General features: G+C 39.1%; 1 protein-coding gene across 1 annotated transcript in view; it reads left to right on the forward strand.

Moving 5' to 3' along the window:
- The first annotated feature begins 1,680 nt into the window (after positions 1–1,680).
- CFAP69 (cilia and flagella associated protein 69) overlaps positions 1,681–21,413 on the forward strand; it is a 46,173-nt gene continuing 26,440 nt past the window's right edge. The window contains exons 1-9 of the mRNA XM_063301927.1: positions 1,681–1,833; positions 4,725–4,787; positions 5,175–5,234; positions 7,694–7,803; positions 13,751–13,827; positions 14,507–14,605; positions 17,518–17,667; positions 17,785–17,962; positions 21,157–21,280. Of these exons, the coding sequence (XP_063157997.1) occupies positions 1,699–1,833; positions 4,725–4,787; positions 5,175–5,234; positions 7,694–7,803; positions 13,751–13,827; positions 14,507–14,605; positions 17,518–17,667; positions 17,785–17,962; positions 21,157–21,280 (996 nt within the window). The 5' untranslated portion in view covers positions 1,681–1,698. The remainder of the gene's footprint in view (positions 1,834–4,724; positions 4,788–5,174; positions 5,235–7,693; positions 7,804–13,750; positions 13,828–14,506; positions 14,606–17,517; positions 17,668–17,784; positions 17,963–21,156; positions 21,281–21,413) is intronic.

A 21,413-nucleotide genomic window follows, 5' to 3' on the forward strand; every position in this document is an offset into this window, starting at 1 on the left:
GCTTGAATATTATGGAAAGCGAATATGAAGGCAAGGGTCACTGGAGAAGACCATGATGCTTGGAAAAAATTGAAGGCAAGTAAAAAAAGAGGCCAACAGAAGACAAGGTCGCTAAATATTACCACTGATGACACAAGCAATGAATTTACAATCACTCAAAGTGGATACTGACAGATAATCCTGGTGAAGCAAGTTCACCAGGTCACAAATAGAATAGACATTCATTCCTAATCACAATTTAGGAATAAAAGGCATGCTCCAGTTTCCTTCTTTTAAATTTTGTTATGTTATGGGACCTAGGAAGTGTGCCTTTTCTCTGGTTGCCCTCGTTCTGGAACAATCTCTCCCCAACCCCACCCAGATATACAACAGGCCCGAACTCTTCTTGCCTTTAGGAAAGCTGTTAAGAAGTGGCTCTTCCCCCAGGCGTTAGGAGCCCTTGTGGTTTTGTTGTGTGCTTGGTCATCATTTTACATTTATATATTGCCTGTTTATTTTTATATGGTTTTGTTTTTTCTTCCCTTTGATTTATTGTGTTTATGCTGTATGCTGCCCAGAATCATACTGTTTGAGTTGGGTGGCCTTATTAACCTAGAAAATAAAGAGCCAAAATGACAAAGCATGGATTCACAATGCAAATCCTACCACTTCATACTTGCATTGTAATGTTGCACATGTATATATTGTAAGTGGTAGAAGGTGTATTGTGGCCCCCTACAGACATTTGTAGCCAGAAGCAACAGAATGCCCGAAGAACGCAGCAATAGAAAGGAAATACATTATGGAGCATTTCTGAATATGCCTGGTGGTGTTGCTGACATGCCATGAAGCTATTCAGGAAAATGAATCAATTGGCATTTAGGACAAAGCAAACACTGACATGGTTGTGTTAATGTAGGGAAACGTTAACACTCTTGAAGCAGAGGGATCTCTCTTCAGGATACATTTTGCCCTAGTCACTTTCCACAATCAAAATCACAGAGATTTTGAGGCTTCTATAGAAACGTCTCCTCATAAAGGCCTTCATCTGGGAAGAAAAATAAAACATTGGCTACACAAATGCTTTTAAAAACTAGATGACTTTATGCGGGCCTGTATTTCTGAGCGCTGCTATTCGGGACTGGGTCGACGGCATCTGAAGAGCTCAGGCGACCCTTTCTCGCCTTTCAAGACCTCGGTGGCGTTACTAACGTCGCTCGTTACTAAGGGGTATTATTAGTAATGTCGTTTCTGCGCCATTTCCCTGGGGTGCTTTCTTTATAGTAATGAGTGTTCTCCTTTGCTTCGAGAGGAGGCCTACTTTCGGAGGGCTGTAGATACGGCAGGCCGTTTCCCTTCCGCAAACCTATCACACCCCAACCCTAACGGCGTCCTCGTAGAATGTCATAAATAAATAAAGAGGTGAGGCGGCGGGAGAGACCAACGATTTCGGGGTTGCAGCCAGCGGCCTCTTCCCTGACCAAACGGGAAGGGGACCCAGCGTTAACGCCGAGGGCCTTGGCCTTGTTGTAATATTCCCTCCCTTCGTCTATCCTTCGGCTTTCCTTTCCCTCCCGTCCGTCCCTGTCTCCCTCGAGACTCCCAGAGCCAGGCGGCTTCTCTCGCTCCCATGGCAACGGCGCCCGGCTTGTGTTGTCCTCGTTGGAAACGGTGCTCGGCGACGCGACTGAAGCTTGAATTGCCGAACCTTTTGGGGCCATGGCTTCCCCGGCCCAGCCGGAGGTTTCGCCGAGTCTCCAGGTTCCCTCCTTCAGCGAGAAACAAAGGCACTCGACCTCTTCCTCCAGGCTGGTGCGTCCTTCAGACTGCGAACTCAGCAACGGCCTCGGGCAGGTGAGATAGAGGGGCGGCAATGGAACTTCTCACGTAATTTCCCGCGCCTTCCGCTCAGCTCCGGGGCGTTTTCTTTAATTGCTTGAGCTGTTGGCCGGGGCTGGCGGGCCTCGCGAAACATCCGGTCAAATGCAGGAGGTGGCAGTCAGAAGAGTAAGCGTCCCCCTTGGGTTTGGGAGTTCTGCAAATAAAAGAAAAACGCACTGTTATTTGGTTGCGTATGATTGCACTTATGCAGGATATGGAAACACAAGGGGGTTAGCCAAGGCTTTGGCCTTATAATCACAAACTAAAAATAATAGGTCAGAATAGGCAGGATGATGCACAAGCAGACTTGAGGATCAATATTGATTTTTGTGGGACAAAAATAACTGTAGAATTTAAATGTGGGCATACGTGTGTAGAATTATATCATAAAACAATATTCATGTATATACTTATAAATAAATCCCTCACAGGACTGGAATGTAAAACAGTATTTAAAAAGCATACCAGGCCCTTTTTTAAATACTGAGACCATTCCTTAGCGCACTAGCATTAACTTTAAGAAAAGCCTTTCTCTAATCTGAAGATGCTACATCCAAGCAAATACACATGAATATAGTGCTTTTGGTATTCAGGACTCAAGTGATAAATACCTTACGGTCAAAATTGGCTCTCCAGAGTTGGGCTGGAAAAATGAAAAGGAGCCAATCCAGTTGATTATGTATTGTTTAAATATATAAATTACACATAACTGTGCTTACAGAACCTTACACATGGCTAAAGCTCTCTGGTTCTTAATTGATAATACAACATTTTGCTTTTTATTTTCTTCTGAAGATAAATTTACTGATCATAACAATTTTACTTTTACTGATACAGCTTTAATTTTATTTTTATTCATATATTTTTAACTTATACTCCATTTTTTGCCTTCTAGGGTTTACATTAAGAACATGTGATAAAAATTTTTAGTGATGTAGTGTATGTAATATTATACAACAGAAACACAAATATATTTAGCAAAAATCTGTGTTGATGAAATTAGGGAAGATTCAAGACGAAGTAGTTAATCATCAGAAATATTACACAGAATAATTTTTGAGATGTTAGGACAAAAGATCTGTTTATCCATTGATTCTGAATCATTATTCAAATAAGACATAATACTAGAAAAAATATTTTTATTTGCCTTATGTTTCACAGTGTATGATATTAACATAAACTTTACAAAATTTTAAGCTTTACTTCCATTTTGACCAATAAAATTGTAGCCCTGCTCAGCACAGACATTAAGTTATCAGTGGGGGGCAGACCTACAGTATATGGAAAATACCAGATTTTTCCAGTGATGTGTAATTTCTTAGGCTTCCGTTTGTACACCATAATATAAGTATGAAAAACTATCTTAGGTGATGGTTATTTGAGTTCTTACCTTCTTAAACATGGCCAACAGCACATTTATTCTTGCTCCAACTGTGATTTCTGATCAAGTGTATTTTGTAGTAAGAATAAGTTAAAATCTAGGTTTTAGTTCCTAGAATTCTTTTGTAAGAACTTTGAAAAAAAAATTTAATTTTTATTTTTATTAAAGATTTTAGGTACAATAGTAAAATACAAATTAAACTCAAAAAGAAAAAAAAAATAAAAAGTGCAAAGAAAAAGAAAAATAGAAAAAGAACTTTGAAAACTTACATTGGTTTGTGCTCAAAAGTTACAGAGAGGGTTGTCCCTGATTACATAGAGATCAGAGACTACTTCAATGTTACTATTCTGGAATAAGACTTCTTGCAGCATGAATGAGGAATTTGAACATATTTCAACCACACAGTGTGATCAGTGTCATTCTCACTGAAGCATGAAATCCAGCTGTTAGAGATGACAGCAGTCTTTTTCAAATACAGGTAGTCCTTGAGTTATGACTGCAGTTGGGACCAGGATTGCCGTCGTTAAATGATGTGATTGTAAAGTTTGGCATCACATGACCGTATCACTTAGCAATGGCAATCCAGGCAGTCCCAGTTGTAGTAACTTGTGGTACGGTACAAGCAGGAAGGCCGGGGAAGGAGGCGTGGGGTACGTGCAAATGTGTGTGCAAGAGCAGGAAGGCCAGGGAAAGAGGGCTCTTGTATGCAAGAGAAGGGGGGTAGAGAGTGTGGTGTGTGTGAAAGGCAGGGGGAGACTTAATCAAATGACTTGCGACCTTCCCTGCCGGCTTCTCCATTGACTTTGCTTGTGGAATGCTGGCAGGGAAGGTCACAAATGGTGATCATGTGACCGCAGGACGCTGCAACCAATCGTAAGTGTGAGCTGGTTGCCAAGTGCCTGAATTTTGTTCACGTGACCACAGGGGCCCTGCAACAGCTGGTCGTAAGATAATTTCATCAGATGCAAATCAGTTAAACTTACTGGCTGTATAAAGTGTAGTTATACCATAAGGCTTTTTGTAGTTTTGTTTCAAAATAAGATCCTGATAAATCTCTTAACGAATGAACAAATAGAGTTGGATTCAGTTTATAAGTTGTTAAAATCTATGTATATTTATATCTATAAATATATTTATATTCTTATGCATAATTCTGTTTCTGCCAGTAAGAAAGAGCAATTAATAGTCTGTAGCCCCATCCTTTTATTATTGTAAATCCTCTTTAATCCTGTAGATCCTCAGCTTAACTTCTATGTTTTTACCAAGAATTGCTTCACAATTATCTAAGGAAAAGCCTTTCTGTGTTTGAATTTTATACCCAGAGACAACATGTAAAATTTACAAATACTATACTATTGATTGAAAGTGAAAGAAACAAGCTTCTCTTCAAAATTTATAGGTCAACAGATTAGAAATGGAAGGAGCTCTGTTACATTCATAGTATTTACTAACCATTAAAATCTTGTTTAAATTAATATTTTAGAATAATCACTTCAAATCTGTGGATCTTAATCATGTTACCAAATTGCTTGAAGAAACCAAATCAGTAAGTATAATTACAGCATTATAAATCTTATTTCTGTTTATTCCAGTAGAACTTAAATCATATATTCTGTATATATTGTAGAGTAAGCAATTACAGAAATCCTGAAGATTCTTTTTAATTCTAGCATGATTGCAAATACATATGTGCTGTAGTTGTTACAGGACTGTGTTTGCATGGTAAGCAAAATAGTAACTTTGTCTTGCTTACTACTTAGAACTGGTTGACATATTTTCCTCACAACCAAGCACAAAGCCACAAGAGATGTAGGGCAGTGCGAATGACACATTGAATCTTCTGTCTCCTTGAATAGCAAAGTGTTGCAGAATGTTAAGCACTGTTCATGGTCCCCTTTTGCTGTTCTTATTCACTCTACTTTTTTTTCTTAAGAATATAGAAGAACAAATCCAAGCATGTCAGAAGGTTGCAAAACACTATGAATATGGAATTGTATCCTTTTCTCCTGTGTATTGTATGCAAAATTAGAAGCCAAAAGCATGAAGAGGAAAAGACAAAATAATATTTTGCTATTTTTATGCTGATATATAGTTTACTTACTAAAATTTTTTGCAGTCATTGCATAAAATAAAAATATATGGATAAAAATTGGAATACTGCAACATTCCATGTTTCTTCTACACTACATCAGTCTGGCCATTCTGAGAGTGGTCTGTCAGTTTTCTGGAAATCAATCCTCCAAACCAGTAGGATATGTTAAGCCTCCAGACCAAAGCTGATCCATGCAGTTCAGACTCTTATTTATTTCTAGTACTCTGAGTTTTAATGTATAGACCACAAAAAAGGCCATGAACTTTATAAACCAATGTTCTTTCTCATTTGTTCATAAATGGTTTAGTTGGCTCCATTTCAACAATGTTCCCAGTCCCTTCTACAGTGCACAAATCTTCCTCTGAGATCTGTTTCTGGGATTTTGTATCCAAACTCATGTACAGGATCCCATTTAAAGGCTTCCTGGTCAAGTTCACCATTCTTTGGCCAAATGTCCAGCATTCAGTAGATAGTCCCAGAAATTAAATCTCTCCCACTGACAGTATTATCATTGTATCAATTCACTTGCAATTCTGTATATTCTGTCCTGTTCTAGTACATTTCTGTAAAGTGGAAAGATGGCTGAGAATGCCAGGTTTTTTAACTTCTTTGCTAGATCTTCAAAATCCATTGTGATACAACTATAACTGTTCTTTCCAGTATTACTTGTCCTGATGTGGATTAGCAATAAAGGATGATCATTGGTGGATTGGATATGTCTTGGCAGCTGCTATGTCATGTTTCTAACTTATGCTGCCAAGCAGCACATTTCATAGGCTGGTAGATCAAGTCAGCACACATTTATTTCAGTTCTTCATACTAATGGATTTGCCAAGTACCACAAATCTTTTTGTATGTTGAAGGACACAGCTGCATCTCCTCTGCCTTCAGGGCTCCTTCCTGTCGCCTGGTGTGTGTGTGTGTGTGTGGTGGTTTCTACTGAAGGCTCTGAGCCTGATACTTCTAGACTCAGGTATAGAATATTTTCTGTATCTTTTACTTTTGGTAGCCTTCATCCACCGGGCTTTCTCCTTTGTATGATTCTTTTTCTTATGGAGAGTTGTTTTCTCTTTTAGTTCCTACTGTGTACTGCCAAATTCCTTTAGCAAACTCCCATTGTCTTGCTTATATCCCCCTTATAGTCTCCATGTATTCAGTAGAAAGCAGTCACTCAGTGATCCACAGTGGGCATATTCAGGCACACCGTTGCAATTAGCGGTTACTCCGGAGATTACCTTTTCAGCTCTCGTTGTGAGGCTTCACACCAGAACATGACAGTCAGTCTCAGCTCTCCAGATGCTTTACTCTTTATTCCATAATTGGCCCAACCTGGCAGAAGATTCCCAGACATGATTAGTTTAAAACCTTTACTGCAGAAAAGAATGAAGCCTTACGCACAAGAGATGATTTGCCCTGTATAGTGCAGTGTAATAAGTGCTTTAGGGTTCAGAGCTTAAACTCTTCATGTCCAAGGTCATTCTCTTGATAGTCTTGGGAGGCAGCTGAATTATTTTATATAACATTTCTCTTGAGTCTGAGTAGTGTTGATTGCTGCCTCACCAGATTTATCCTTTATATTCAGCTGAATACACAGTCCCACAAAACATCCAGTTCTATGGTCCCTTTCCTCCTTTTGTTGTATCTTCCTCCTGTTCACTGGCAAACTCCTATTTGCTTTCTCTGTTCAGTTGCTTGCATTATCTGATAGATGTACAATTATACATTGTGAAACTTAGATATATAATAGTAATTTTTAAATTCTTAATACTTTAATAAAATCTTCTGTATATTGTGTGTAGTGCAGAATAGAATAGGATCTACTTCTGTATATTGTGTGATGTACAGAATCTCATATATGTAGTTACTATATTTCATAATTGGCAACAGGAGAACATCATACAATCTAGGCTTATTTTGCTACTGTATGACCAATATGCTTAGTTTGGGTGGCTGTTGTATCCATTAGAGTTGTCTCTTCCAATCTGGCACACTCCAGATATATCAGATTATGGCATGCGCAATCCCCAGTACGCATGAACAGTGGGTTGCTGTCTGGGAGTAATGAGAATTGTATTCTAGCTAATTTAGAAAGTACTAAAGACACTTTAGAGTTGAGATTCTGCTCAGCTATTCTCATTAACTATTAAATACTATTTGGAGAAAAGGGTGTTACTCTGAGTCCTGAGGTTAAGTAACTCTGAAAGGTTTATTTATCCTTTTTACTATTAGAATTCTGGCACAGCTGCCAACATGAAAATTGTGATTAATTTTACAGCTATTTTTTTTTCTTATTTAAAAGATTATTCATGCATAATTTTGCTTTCCTGTAGCCCTTTTCCTTGATTGTTAATCATTATAAGCCTCTGAATGATTTGGCATACATCTCTAAAATTTTAAACTTTTGTGTGGAGAAAATTCAGCTGGACAATGTGTTTATCGAAACTACATGTGAAATTCTTAAATTGTATGGGTAAGTACTTAATTAATGCTTCTTTTTTATTCTGATATTAACTAGTCTAGTTTTAGTGGCCACAAATAACTTGCATTTAGTTTCACTTTAGTAAAAGCATTATCACTTCAGCTTTTGGAATGTTACTATAATTATACCTTAGGTATTAGGAAGCACAATTCTCACAAATCCATGATTGCCTTAAATAAACTGAGCAGTGATTAACATGAAATTTAAAATATTGCATTTCATTAAAAATTAATTTGAAATAGAGAACCTGCAATGATTTTTATATTCTAGTGATAAAATAATTAACATTTAGACATATAAAATCTTTATCTAAATTTGTGGAAATGCCTTCATGGAGAAAAAAACCTTTATATAAAATGAATGAAAGATGGGATATAAATCTAACGAACAAATAAATAGAAAGTATTTCTGGTTCATTAGACCCAATACTTTAATTAACTATTTTAGGTACTTCAAGAGCTTAAAAAAACTCAATCAAAAAATCAAATTATTTTTTCAGAGATGTTTTAGGTTAAAATCCAGTTGCAAGTAAAAAAGCAGGTACTTGTAGTTATACTTAACAGATTTAATGCATTCAGTCAATACTTCATTGTTTAGATATTGCTTACTTAAAAGTTTTGTGTAGATATTATCTGTTTCAAAGTTTAGATACAAAAGGGTTGGCGTTTGCAGTAGAAACTAATGATACAAAGCATTTTTATGAATATTTTAACTAAGGGTAACAAATCTTTTCAACATCCTGAAATAATTACTAAAAAGAAAATAATAAATGTTTTAAAATATGGACTGATTAGAAGTCATCAGAATCAAACCAGTAATATATTTTCCTCAAACATCTTAATGCAAAGGGCAACGAGAAACAGAGTGAAGAAGTATCTCCATTAGATCTTACCCACAAGGGCGTAACACAAATAATATGGATCTTAGTAAATCTACTTATTAAAAGTGCTAAAGGCATTTACTGACAGAGACTGAACTTTTCAGCTGTAATGAGATAATCCTGAAGTACCTTTAAGATTATGGCTATGCTTTCCCCTCCATTTATATTGTTTAACTTTGCTGCCACATAGTGGCATACAAATATTAACTTATTATAATAATGCAGCTGCAAAATCTAGATATTGGATTACTATCCGATGAAGACAGGGATGAACCGAAGCTTATTACTGTAAGTTTTAAACATTTTAGTAGCATAAAACATATCTTTTGAGTCTTTTTTCTTCAGTGCTATTCATTCATATTGACCTCAGAAGTATTGCCACACAGCCAGTGCATTGTACTGATTTAGGGTGTTGGACTAGGATTGGAAAAGCCCAGGGTCAGAGTCATACTCATCTGAATCTCAAGCTACTCGATGATGTTGGTCCAGTCACAATTTGTCAGCCCAGCCTACTTTATAAGATGGTTGCAGTAGGTGAACAGAAAGGTGACAGGGGCGTTCTATATATGTTGCCTTGCCTGTGGGAGGAAAGGCAAGATATACATCAAATAAGCGAACAAATAAATAGGTAATACTAATGACATTACATTCAAGGTGGACAACCCATATCTTTCAAACAATATGCCTCTTTTCAGTCCCCATGTAAAGTGATTACTGAGAATCAGATTATCCCATGGGCTTGTCCCCCAGCAGAATTTACTTAATATTAGGAGCTTACTATGGGACCTGATAGGCAGGGTTGCTGCGGGCATACAGGGTGCCCTTGTGCAGAATTCTGCTGAGCACCCCACAAGCACAATATTTTTAATATTCAAAAATTATTAAATGTAGTTATAATTATGCAAGGGCCTGCTGGGTCAATGATTCTGGTAGGTAGGGGCATGTTTATGAAGTTGGCAAGCCTGTTGTTGATATTGCATCTCTTTTTTTAAACTTGCAACTGGCATATCCCCTTAATTCATTTAATTTATTTAATTTTTACCCTGCTGCGTCCTTGTGTGGCACACAATTTGCACACCAGGCTGTAGTGCCTTTCTGATAGACTTAGGTTCTACTTGCTTCAGTGTATGGAATAGTTAATGTTCATTGTTAGAAAAAGTAATGAGACAGAGTTCGTTTGAGAAGAGAATATTTACTTCTTTAGTGAAAACTTGACAATAAGATCATAAATACTTCAAGCCTTAAATTTGCTTGCTCTAGCACTCTGAAATTCAGGAGTGGCTGATGCAATAGTAGTAGCTGATAAATTGTCTTTTACAGGTAGTTCTTGATTTACAACCATTCATTCAGCGACCGTTCGAAGTTATGACGGTGCTGAACTAATGGTAGTTACAACTGGTCCTTGGAGTTACGGCTGTCCCAGCATCCCCGTGGTCACATGATCATGATATGGGTGGTTGGCAACCCTTTCGCACTTAGGACCAGTTGCCAAGCACCCTGCAATCACTTGATCACCATTTACAACCTTCCCTGCCAGCTTCCCCAGAAAGTCAGTGGGGAAGCTGGCAGGGAAGGTTGCAAGTAGCTTGGGTAAGTCTCCCCCACCCGTGCACCCTCCATAGCCACTCACGCACCCCCGCACACCCTCCCCAACCCACACAGAGCCTCCTACACACCCTTCCCAACCTGCACAGCACCTCTTGTGCACCCCTGTGCGCCCTTCTCAACCTGTGTGGCATCTCTTGTGCACCCCTGCACACCCTCCCTGTCCTGCAAGGCGCCGCTCACGTACCCCCTTGCACTCACACACCCTCCCCAATCCTCCCCCACATCCCTGCGCCTCCCTCCCCCACCCAGAAGCAGCCAGCTACCTGCCTGCCAGCCTGGGATTTGCAACTTGGTTGTGGGAAGCCAGTAGGAAGTTGCCTTGCCTGACAATCATGGGATTCAGTTAACAACAGCAATTGGGACTGCAGGAATTGCTGTCACTAAGTGATGTCATGCTTTACAACTGTATCACTTAGCAATGGAAATTCTGGCCCCAGTTGTCATCGTAAGTCGAGAACTACCTGTATAATGATCTCCTGACATGTGGTCCTTCCGATGTTACAGAATTTCAACTTGCAGAAGCCTCAGCCAGTGTGGCCAATAATGAGAGATGCTGGGAATTTTCTTTAGTAAAATCTGGATAGACACTGTTTTGCCCATCCACTTCCTTAAGTAATCAGTTGGATCATTTATGATAGAGAAAAAAAGAACCATTGCATTCAGTTGATTTTGTTATGCTTGGTGGCATTGTTTATCCTGGGTGACAGTTAAACCTTACTGACATCATGCTGTTTTCTGATCAACTGTTCACTGGCTGTCAGAGCAGCAGCAGCACTGAAGTTGGTGGTGGCAGTGAGTCTTGGAAGCATTCAGTAGTGCATCTTTTGGGGCAGTGGCAGTCGTGAATGTATTATTACTTTTTTAAAAAATGCCAGCAGCTGCACAAGGGTGCTTGGCAGGCTGGATGCAGCCCACAAGCCATATGTTGTGCAGGCCTGATCAAGACTCTGATGAGAGTACTTAAAGAATCAGATTCATTTTCCCTTTATATTAATTATTGAGTATTGTGAACAATGCTCCTTTCAACAGTAAATAGAATTGTAAATAGTGACTATTTAAAGTACAATTACATTTTTTTTCATTTCAGGTATTAATAACAGTGTACGATCTAGACTGGAATATTATTTAAGTTTATTTGTTTAGACGAAATAATTATTTTTACTTTACTTTTCCATTTTCCTAAGGAATATGCAGTGGAGGTGAAGAATAGATTTAAGGGAGTGGACTTAGTAGATAGGGTCCCGGAAGAACTATGGACAGAAATTGGCAGCATTGTTCAGGAGGCGGCAACAAAATACATCCCAAAGAAAGAGAAAACCAAGAAGGCAACATGGCTGTCTGCTGAGAGACTAGAAGTAGCCCAAGAAAGAAGGAAAGCAAAAGGCAACAGTGATAGGGGAAGATATGCCCAATTAAATGCAAAATTCCAGAGGTTAGCCAGAAGAGATAAGGAATTATTTTTAAACAAGCAATGTGTGGAAGTGGAAGAAGACAATAGAATAGGAAGGACAAGAGACCTCTTCCAGAAAATTAGAAACATTGGAGGTAAATTCCAGGCCAAAATGGGTATGATCAAAAACAAAGATGGCAAGGACCTAACAGAAGCAGAAGAGATCAAGAAAAGGTGGCAAGAATATACAGAAGACCTGTATAGGAAGGATAACAATATCGGGGATAGCTTTGACGGTGTGGTCAGTGAGCTAGAGCCAGACATCCTGAAGAGTGAGGTTGAGTGGGCCTTAAGAAGCATTGCTAATAACAAGGCAGCAGGAGATGACGGCATCCCAGCTGAACTGTTCAAAATCTTGCAAGATGATGCTGTCGAGGTAATGCATGCTATATGCCAGCAAATTTGGAAAAGACAAGAATGGCCATCAGATTGGAAAAAATCAACTTATATCCCCATACCAAAAAAGGGAAACACTAAAGAATGTTCAAACTATCGAACAGTGGCACTCATTTCACATGCCAGTAAGGTAATGCTCAAGATCCTGCAAGGTAGACTTCAGCAGTTCATGGAGCGAGAATTGCCAGACGTACAAGCTGGGTTTAGAAAAGGCAGAGGAACTAGAGACCAAATTGCCAATATCCGCTGGATAATGGAAAAAGCCAGGGAGTTTCAGAAAAACATCTATTTCTGTTTTATTGACTATTCTAAAGCCTTTGACTATGTGGACCATAACAAGTTGTGGCAAGTTCTTAGTGGTATGGGGATACCAAGTCATCTTGTCTGCCTCCTGAAGAATCTGTATAACGACCAAGTAGCAACAGTAAGAACAGACCACGGAACAACGGACTGGTTTAAGATTGGGAAAGGAGTATGGCAGGGCTGTATACTCTCACCCTACCTATTCAACTTGTATGCAGAACACATCATGCGACAAGCTGGCCTTGAGGAATCCAAGGCTGGAGTTAAAATCGCTGGAAGAAACATTAACAATCTCAGATATGCAGATGATACCACTTTGATGGCTGAAAGCGAAGAGGAACTGAGGAGCCTTATGATGAAGGTGAAAGAAGAAAGTGCAAAAGCTGGCTTGCAGCTAAACCTCAAAAAAACCAAGATTATGACAACCAGCTTGACTGATAACTGGCAAATAGAGGGAGAAAATGTAGAAGCAGTGAAAGACTTTGTATTCCTAGGTGCGAAGATTACTGCAGATGCTGACTGCAGTCAGGAAATCAGAAGACGCTTAATCCTTGGGAGAAGAGCAATGACAAATCTCGATAAAATAGTTAAGAGCAGAGACATCACACTGACAACAAAGGCCTGCATAGTTAAAGCAATGGTGTTCCCTGTAGTAACATATGGCTGCGAGAGCTGGACCATAAGGAAGGCTGAGCAAAGGAAGATCGATGCTTTTGAACTGTGGTGTTGGAGGAAAATTCTGAGAGTGCCTTGGACTGCAAGAAGATCCAACCAGTCCATCCTCCAGGAAATAAAGCCAGACTGCTCACTTGAGGGAATGATATTAAAGGCAAAACTGAAATACTTTGGCCACATAATGAGAAGACAGGACACCCTGGAGAAGATGCTGATGCTAGGGAGAGTGGAAGGCAAAAGGAAGAGGGGCCGACCAAGGGCAAGATGGATGGATGATATTCTAGAGGTGACGGACTCGTCCCTGGGGGAGCTGGGGGTGTTGGCGACCGACAGGAAGCTCTGGCGTGGGCTGGTCCATGAAGTCACGAAGAGTCGGAAGCGACTAAACGAATAAACAACAACAACTTTTCCATTTAATATAACATTAATAGAATATTCAAATTTATAATCATCTGTATATAGCTGGCAGATCTACACAATATTAAATTGAAATCAGAGTAGTCAGAAATAAGATTAAACATATTTTTATTTTTCATGAAAATTGTACTATCATAAAAGTATTTATCATTATTTCTATCAAGCTTTTTAAAATGCACCTGTAATAATTGGTATGTTTAATTCTGCAGGTTACCATTTTACAAACAGAAGTTATCTGATGAAGTAAACTACGCTAAAGAAGTTAAAGAATCATTTGCACAATTGGGTAATATTAGATGTAGACATACTTTCCTGATACATCTTTCTGTACCAGAATTCTCTTGATATATTGCAGAGGTGACTAGTTGTTTTGGATTACTCCATATATAAGAGACAGCATATTCTAATAGAAGTAAACTTTTAAATTATGCATTTCAAGGAAAATCACCCAAAGAAACTAAAAGTGCATTCCTCAAATTACTAGAAAAGGCACTGTGAGCTATTCTAATTGGGTATTAGGGGAATGGTAATCTAACTCATCTAGGAAGTACCAAATTGGGGATGGCAGTACTGAGAGTAGAATTTGCTTCTATTTAGGATTGTTTTATATTTTCCCATCAGTACTGCTGATGGAAAGTAGAGAAGAGGTAAAAAAGAAAATTCCATCTGATGTATTTTGTGCATCATGATGATGATTTATTAAACTTGTATGCCACCCGACTCTCAATGACTCAGGGCTCAATATTACTATATAATATAATATATAATATAATATTTATATATATAGTATTAAATATAATACAATAAAATAAAATACAGTACTGAAGCAGTTTCTTCTTAGGTCTGGAAACAAAAACATTTTAATAAAATACTGAGAAGAAATGCATATTTTATTCATATAGTAAATAAAACTCATGCAACAGAATCAGTTATGAAGTTGTATTACAGTTTCCCTGTTGTTCCAGGTTACTTGATCAGAGTGCCATGTTCTCAAATAAGAATACAAATATGTAAGTGCATTATTAGCTTTTATCATGCTGATCCACCAGTGAAAGAATTTGAAGGTAAGAGTTATTTTATATTTGGATATATATCAACAAAATGTAGTCAGTTTATCACAGTGTTGAATAAAATAATACGAACATCCTGTGTCTCTAGTAAATGGGAGAGCAAGCAGTTGATTGAAGGAAATCTGTTTAACATCATATAGGACACAGATGTTTCATATGGAATATCACATGGTTGACCCATCCTTGTTAGGAGAGAATAATGTGTTTCAAGCCATTATGCCTTCAGATGCCTGAATGAAATACCCATTTCATACAATATGCTAGGATTGTGATGGAGAAAGATGTATGCAACAACTGTTTCTTTGCTATGAAGATATTTCGAGTAAAAATCTGAATTAGGATCACAAACACTTTTATTACTTGTGTTTATAATAAAATAATAAGATTGAGTTTTCGTTTACTGCACTACGTCTTCTCATATCTTGTTAAATTCGTTTATCTCTAAAGTTATTGTGTGTATTTTAAATGTAATATATCAGTCCCATTCCCATTTAAAATCCATATATTACCAGCATTGCTGCATTGGATAGTCATAAATATTCATAATTCTACACTTATGCGCAATATGCAGCTCATCTACAGGATGGCATTTCCTGATTTCTAGTGTTAATAATGTTTTTGGTTATCAGTTCTAATATGAAATAATTAATTGTTGCATGATATTTAACCTTAATAATAAGAGTTCTCCTATGGATACAGTTTTTGCATGGAAAACAATAACTATATGCACACAGTATTTGTACATAGGGCTGCATACAGAAAGAGGGCTATACTCTTGGAGTAGATCTATGCCCTCTTTCTGGGATTGAATCCAGAGATCTGAATGAAAGTACTACTTGTGAGTAGTTCTTCATAGATTGGATTTCATATGATTTAAACATTTAATGATGTAGATGTCTGGAATACACTGAAATCCAACCCCAAAATTCCCATTTAGTTGTCCTCTCTCAGTATAGGAAGTTCTAACTATCACAGGAGCACAGCCCCATATTAATGCTAATACAGAAGAGTATGGAGTATGGTGACTTTGAAAAAGGAATTCTAACAACTGTTACATAACACCCAGCTTAGCCCTTAGAGAGAGGAAGGAGTAAGAAATAAACTCAAGATGTGTTGTCTTGACTCTTGTATAAGAGAGAAGAGAAAGAATATCAGGCTTTCAAGAGTCTGTTACACCTTTTAACAGTAAAATAGCGTTCTAACAGTTCTTGTGGTGCCTGTTTCCTGACCTGGTCTACTTCAAAGGGCTAACAGCTGTTTAAATGAATCAAATGTGCATAAGACTGCTAAGTTTAGTCATGATTTAGTTTCAGCATTGTGTTTGTACATGTCCCCCTCTCCACTACTATCCTTCATTCTATTCTTTAAGGAATAAACAAACATAATATATTACTTCTTGTTTAATCAAAACTAGTAAAATAATCTGAAATAATAGCCTGATTTTAATTGAATAAAATACACAATTGTATATTTCTGACACTATTTAACTATCAATTCTAGGATTCTGCCCAACTTTAGTATAAAATGTTTATAAATTTATTTGAAAACTAAGTTAATTATTACTGTCAGTGATGTTCTTAAATGCTTGGGAGGTGTAAGATTTGAGTCTGACTCTGAGGTTGAGAAGGGGGAAACCGAAACTTACGCCAAGAAAAACGGGGAAACTGAAACTCAGGGTGACTCAGCAGAGTGGGACAGTTCAGAGCAGCTGATTAGAGGAAAACAGGAGTCCGCTTCAAAACCACCATTAGTGCAAGGGAAAGGCGAGCCGAAAAGCGTGCCAAACAGAGAGAAGCCTGATTGGTTCCAGAAGGGGAACGGCACGAAAAGAACTGGATAGAAAGGAGCCAGCAGGTGAATCAGATTGCCAGAGACAAACGTTCCACTGAGCTAACAGCTTCTTCTAGAGACAAGCCAGAATTGTCATCGGAGTCTTGCTCTGTAGCCACTATGGAACCAGAGCCTTCCCAGCCTTCCAAATTCCACCTGGCTGCCTCTCATCGAAGTCCTGTCACGTCTTGCCTTGCCGCCTTGCCCAGAAGTCCAGCTGAGTCGAGTCTTACCACCTTATCCAGAAGTCCAGCCAAGTCAAGTCCTGCCTCCTTGCCCAGAAGCCCAGCCGAGTCAAGTCCTGCCTCCTTGCCCAGAAGCCCAGCCAAGTTGAGCCTTCCCGCGCTGCCACAGAGTTCAGTTGAGCCAAGCCTTGCCACCTCGTTGCGATCCCTAGCCGAGTTTTGCCTTGCCATTTTGCTACCATCTCCAGTCGAGTCCTATCCAGCAGCCTTGCTGCCTTTGTTAGCTAGGTCCTGTGCCGCTGTCTGTCCACGAACTCCAAGTGTAACCATTCCAGTCTTCTTGCCTTTAGCTCTCACCAAGCCCTGTCCTGTCATCTGGCTGCAGTTCTCAGTTGATCCTAGCAATGTTGTTTTGTCCAGTGCTCCATCATTGCCTGCTTGGGTTTGAACTAATAATAAAGGACGTTGCTACTGTAAATAGTTTGCTTGTAAATAAAGATTCTAATTGAATTCTTCTGACTGACTGAGTCTAACCAGAACAGGAGGGCAGTATGGTAGTTAAAGTGTTAAACTAGGGTTAGGAAAACTCAGGTTCAACTCCACTCTCAGACATGGAAATTTATGGGGTGATTTGAGATCATTCATTCTCTCAGCCTGAATTAATTTACAGGATTCTTATGAGAAAAAAATTGAACAAGTGTACTATGTGTATACCACCTTGAATTCCTGGAGGAAAGCAGGATATAAATCTAATAAATAAATAAAATCAGAAAAATCTTGTGTTAAAGGTGAAAGGTCCCCTGTGCAAGCACCAAGTCATGTCTGACCCTTTGTGGGGACTAGTTTGCCTTAAAGTAATTTGATGACTTCTTCCATGTTTTCTTAATACAGGTTATCAACCTACAAGTGCAAACTATAAAAAGCAGATTGTAGAATTAGGAGGTTTAGCAGAAACTTTGGTTTTATCACTAATACTAGTTGAAAATCAACTTTCTGAGAAATTATGGATCATTAAAACTTTGCAGCATCTTTCCATTTCTGGTTAGTATGATTTACATTTTTAAAATATTGTTTCTAATCCTTGTCTATTTTATTTTCCTATCCAATAAAATACTGGCAATTTGAAGGGAGCTAATTACCAGTTCTTTTGTATTTCAGGAGCAAACTGCAAACGTATGATGAAAGCTCAAGCACCAAGAATATTATGTTCTCATCTGAATGATGTTGACCCCTCTGGGCAATTACTATTCCGTTCCTCCGAAATTCTTTGGAATTTATTAGAAAAAACCTCTAAGGAAGAAATTATTGATCAGCTCAGTAACTTGGAATGTGTACAGTTAAGTGTACTTAAAATACTATATATGATTTTACATACTAGTTTTTAAATTAGAAGCTGACATTTTATATTTTGTATTTCTCAAACACTTCAAAAAGAAAACATGTATTTTTTTACTAACATTTAGTACTATTTGAATTATTTATAAGTATAAAAATAATAAATTGTTTATTGCATTATTAACATATAAAAATTAATAGATGTAAATCTTTACTGTGTAACAGTTACAGTATATGGCCACCCAACTTTATTGGTTTGGTATACAATAAACCAAAGAACAAAAATACAAAAACAAGATAAGCAATACCAGTTGAAAACAAGATACAGCCATTAATGGTGATCAGAGACTCAAATTTATTGCATCCTCTGGACAGGAACTCCTGACCAATGCCCAAGGAAACAGCTAGGTTTTCATTAGCTTTTTAAAGGCCAGCAGGGTTGAGCCAATTATATGTCGGCGGGGAGATAGCTCCACAGGGCAGGTATTGCAGCAAAAAGCACACCTCTTAGGTTCCATAAGTTGCCATTGCTTTTAAGAAGGGATCTGAAACATGCCCATCCTGTTAGAGCATGTGGGATGGGCAGATACTATTGGAGAAGGGCAGTCCCATAAATAACCCATATTCTGTGCCATGTAAAGCTTTATATGTGATAACCAACATCTTGAATTGCACCCAGAAGCTATAGGAAGTCAGTGCAGCTCATGAAGTAGTGATGTTACATGCATGTACCAAGATAGACCCATAAACAACCAGTGCAGCTGCATTTTGGACCAACTGTAGCTTCTGGATGGTCTTCAAGATCAGTCCCATGTTGCGGTAGTCTAGCCAGAAGATGACTAAGGCATGAATGACAGCATGCAGGGCCTCTTATCCCAAAACAAGGTGAAGTTCTTCGAAGGTATTCTTGGACACAGCTGCCACCTGCTTTTCAAACAGCAACTTGAGTCCAAGAGAACCCCCAAACTATACATTGGGTCTGATTGGGGTAGCACAACCCCATCTAGATCCAGAGTTGGAAATTCTTCTGTCCCAGGATCTGGGGGAACCAAAACCCACAGGCATTTGGTCTTGGTATGGTTGAGCCAAGTTCTGTTCTTCTCGGTCCAGATCCCCAGTTTCCATATACTGGAATAGAACCTAGGTAGCCTCACTTGATCAGCCAGAAGCAGAGGTGTATAACTATCATTAGTGTACTGATGATATTGCACACCATGCCAACAGATTACCTTGCCAAACACCTTCATGTAATTGTTAAAAAGAAGCAGGGAGAGGGTAGAGCCCTTAGGCACCCCACAAAGAAGGGGTATATAACTAGACCACTCTCCCCCCCCAACACCAGTTAGAATTGGCTCCAGAGGAAGGAAGAGAAGATAGTGTCTCTTACTCCCAACTCCCTCAGCCAATATGGTTGATGGTATTGAAGGCTGTGAAGAGGTCTGAATCCAGACTAGAAGAGGTCCAGATATTCTGCTTCTTTCAATATGCTTTGGAGCTATAGGCTGACCACCTTCTTGACAACCTTGCCTAAAAAGGGAAAGTTGGAGACAGGATGAAAATTGTCCAAATCTGCTAGATCCAGGGATGGCTTCTTGAGGAGGGGGTAGACCACCACTTCTCTCAAGGAACCATTCACCAGTGCATGGATCAATCACATGCCCCCTCCCTGGAAACTTTGACCAACCAGGAGATGTATGTATGTAAGCCACAGGTGGCTGCATCCAAAATGCCAAGAACCCTGTCCACTTCATCAGGATAAAAAGATTAAACTCCTCCCAGATAACAGCGTAACACAGTCAACTCCATAGGATGCGCACAGCTGTATTGCACTGCATATCTAAGGCAATTTGCCCCCACAAAATGTAATTATGGCTATTGATTTCCTTTAAGAGGAGATTAGTAAAATTCACTAAATATTCATAATGAAAGGTAAAATGATATTCTCTAAATTACTTACAATGAAAACTAGTAGTGGAACAGTGGTTGGAAGGTTGCCTTCAAACTTGGGCATATAGATAACTGAAGAGTTTAGTAGCTGAATATCACCAAAAAGCTTAATTTATTGTACATGTATTCCTCACTTAATGACCCTAATTGGGACTGGAATTTCTGTTGCTAAGCAAAGCGGTTGTTAGACAAAACATAATGTGACTGCACCACTCAGTGATGGCAGTCCTGGTGTGGTCATTAGGCCAGGACTGCACTATTAGACCAGGACCTCACGCTTCTCCTGCCATGCCATGCTCACCTCTGCTTCAACTCCCTGCACCTGCCTATCTTGCCCCTATCTCTGCCCTTTTGGCCCCCTGCACTCCACTGCTTACTCCTGCCAACCCCAGCTGACCTTTGCCATCATCTTCTTCCTGGTGCTGATGAGACACACCCAGCTGATGAGACTCCCCAGCACAGTGGGGAGGCTATGTGTTATGGAATGTGTCTCTGAAGGGCGGGGGGGTGATGTGGTGGATTTCAGTGGTGCTGCTGTTTCTCAGGAAGGAGGGAGCACATTCCAAGGGGGTGGAAGAGATAAGACGAGGCACAGTCCGGGAAGGAATGGTGGGAAAGCGAAGAAGTTCAGAATAGCCTCTCCCTAGAGCGCTCCCAGGTTATTTCCCCTTAGGTTAGGTAGAGTAGCTTTAGTCTGGCAAGGTTCTGTCTATACAGTGTGAGCAAATAAAGAACTGAAGTTTGACTGGACTGGTTCTTCGTCATTCTTGGGCTGGGCCTGACACTCTGTGAGGGCCTCGCAAAAGGCCAGTAGCTGCCTTGGCTGGGTGTGCCTTGTCAGCAGGAGGAATAAGATGGTGAAGGTCGGCAGTGAGTGGCAGTGATGGGGGGAGAGATGGGCAGGTGGGGGGAATTGAAGCGCTTGTAATGTGGGCAAGCTGTCAAATGCTCAAATTTTGATCACGTGACTGCAGGGGTGCTGCAATGGCTATAACTTTGAGGACTGGTTGTAACTACCATTTGTTCAGTGCTATCATAACTTCAAACAGTCACTGAACAAATGTCATTAAGTGAGGACTACCTGTAATACTAAACTCTTTGGAAATACTTGGCTACTGAATTCTTCAATTAACAATCAAATAGTTGAAGGAGAAGAATATTTAGAATGTTGGTATCTGTGGATTATATTATACTTTCAATTAGAAAAGGCATATATAATAAAATATAGAATTACATTGTTTTACTTAGTGCTCTGAAGGAAGCATTTACGAATTTACTTATACACGGTTCCCGCCATTATGATCGTCAGTTAAGAAATGACATTTTGGTGATAGCTACCCTTGTTGCTCAGAACCCAGGAGCTCCAATGATCGTATGTATACATGATTTTGAATTTTGGATACTTGAAAGTAAATATTGAGAAGTAAATGAATGTGTTCTGTTAAGTCATAGTGCCAGCTTATCTAGTATAGCCATGGCCTTTCTTCGCAGAAATGCATTTATGT

Source organism: Candoia aspera, chromosome 4, assembly GCF_035149785.1.
Source record: "Candoia aspera isolate rCanAsp1 chromosome 4, rCanAsp1.hap2, whole genome shotgun sequence".
NCBI lineage: Eukaryota > Metazoa > Chordata > Lepidosauria > Squamata > Boidae > Candoia > Candoia aspera.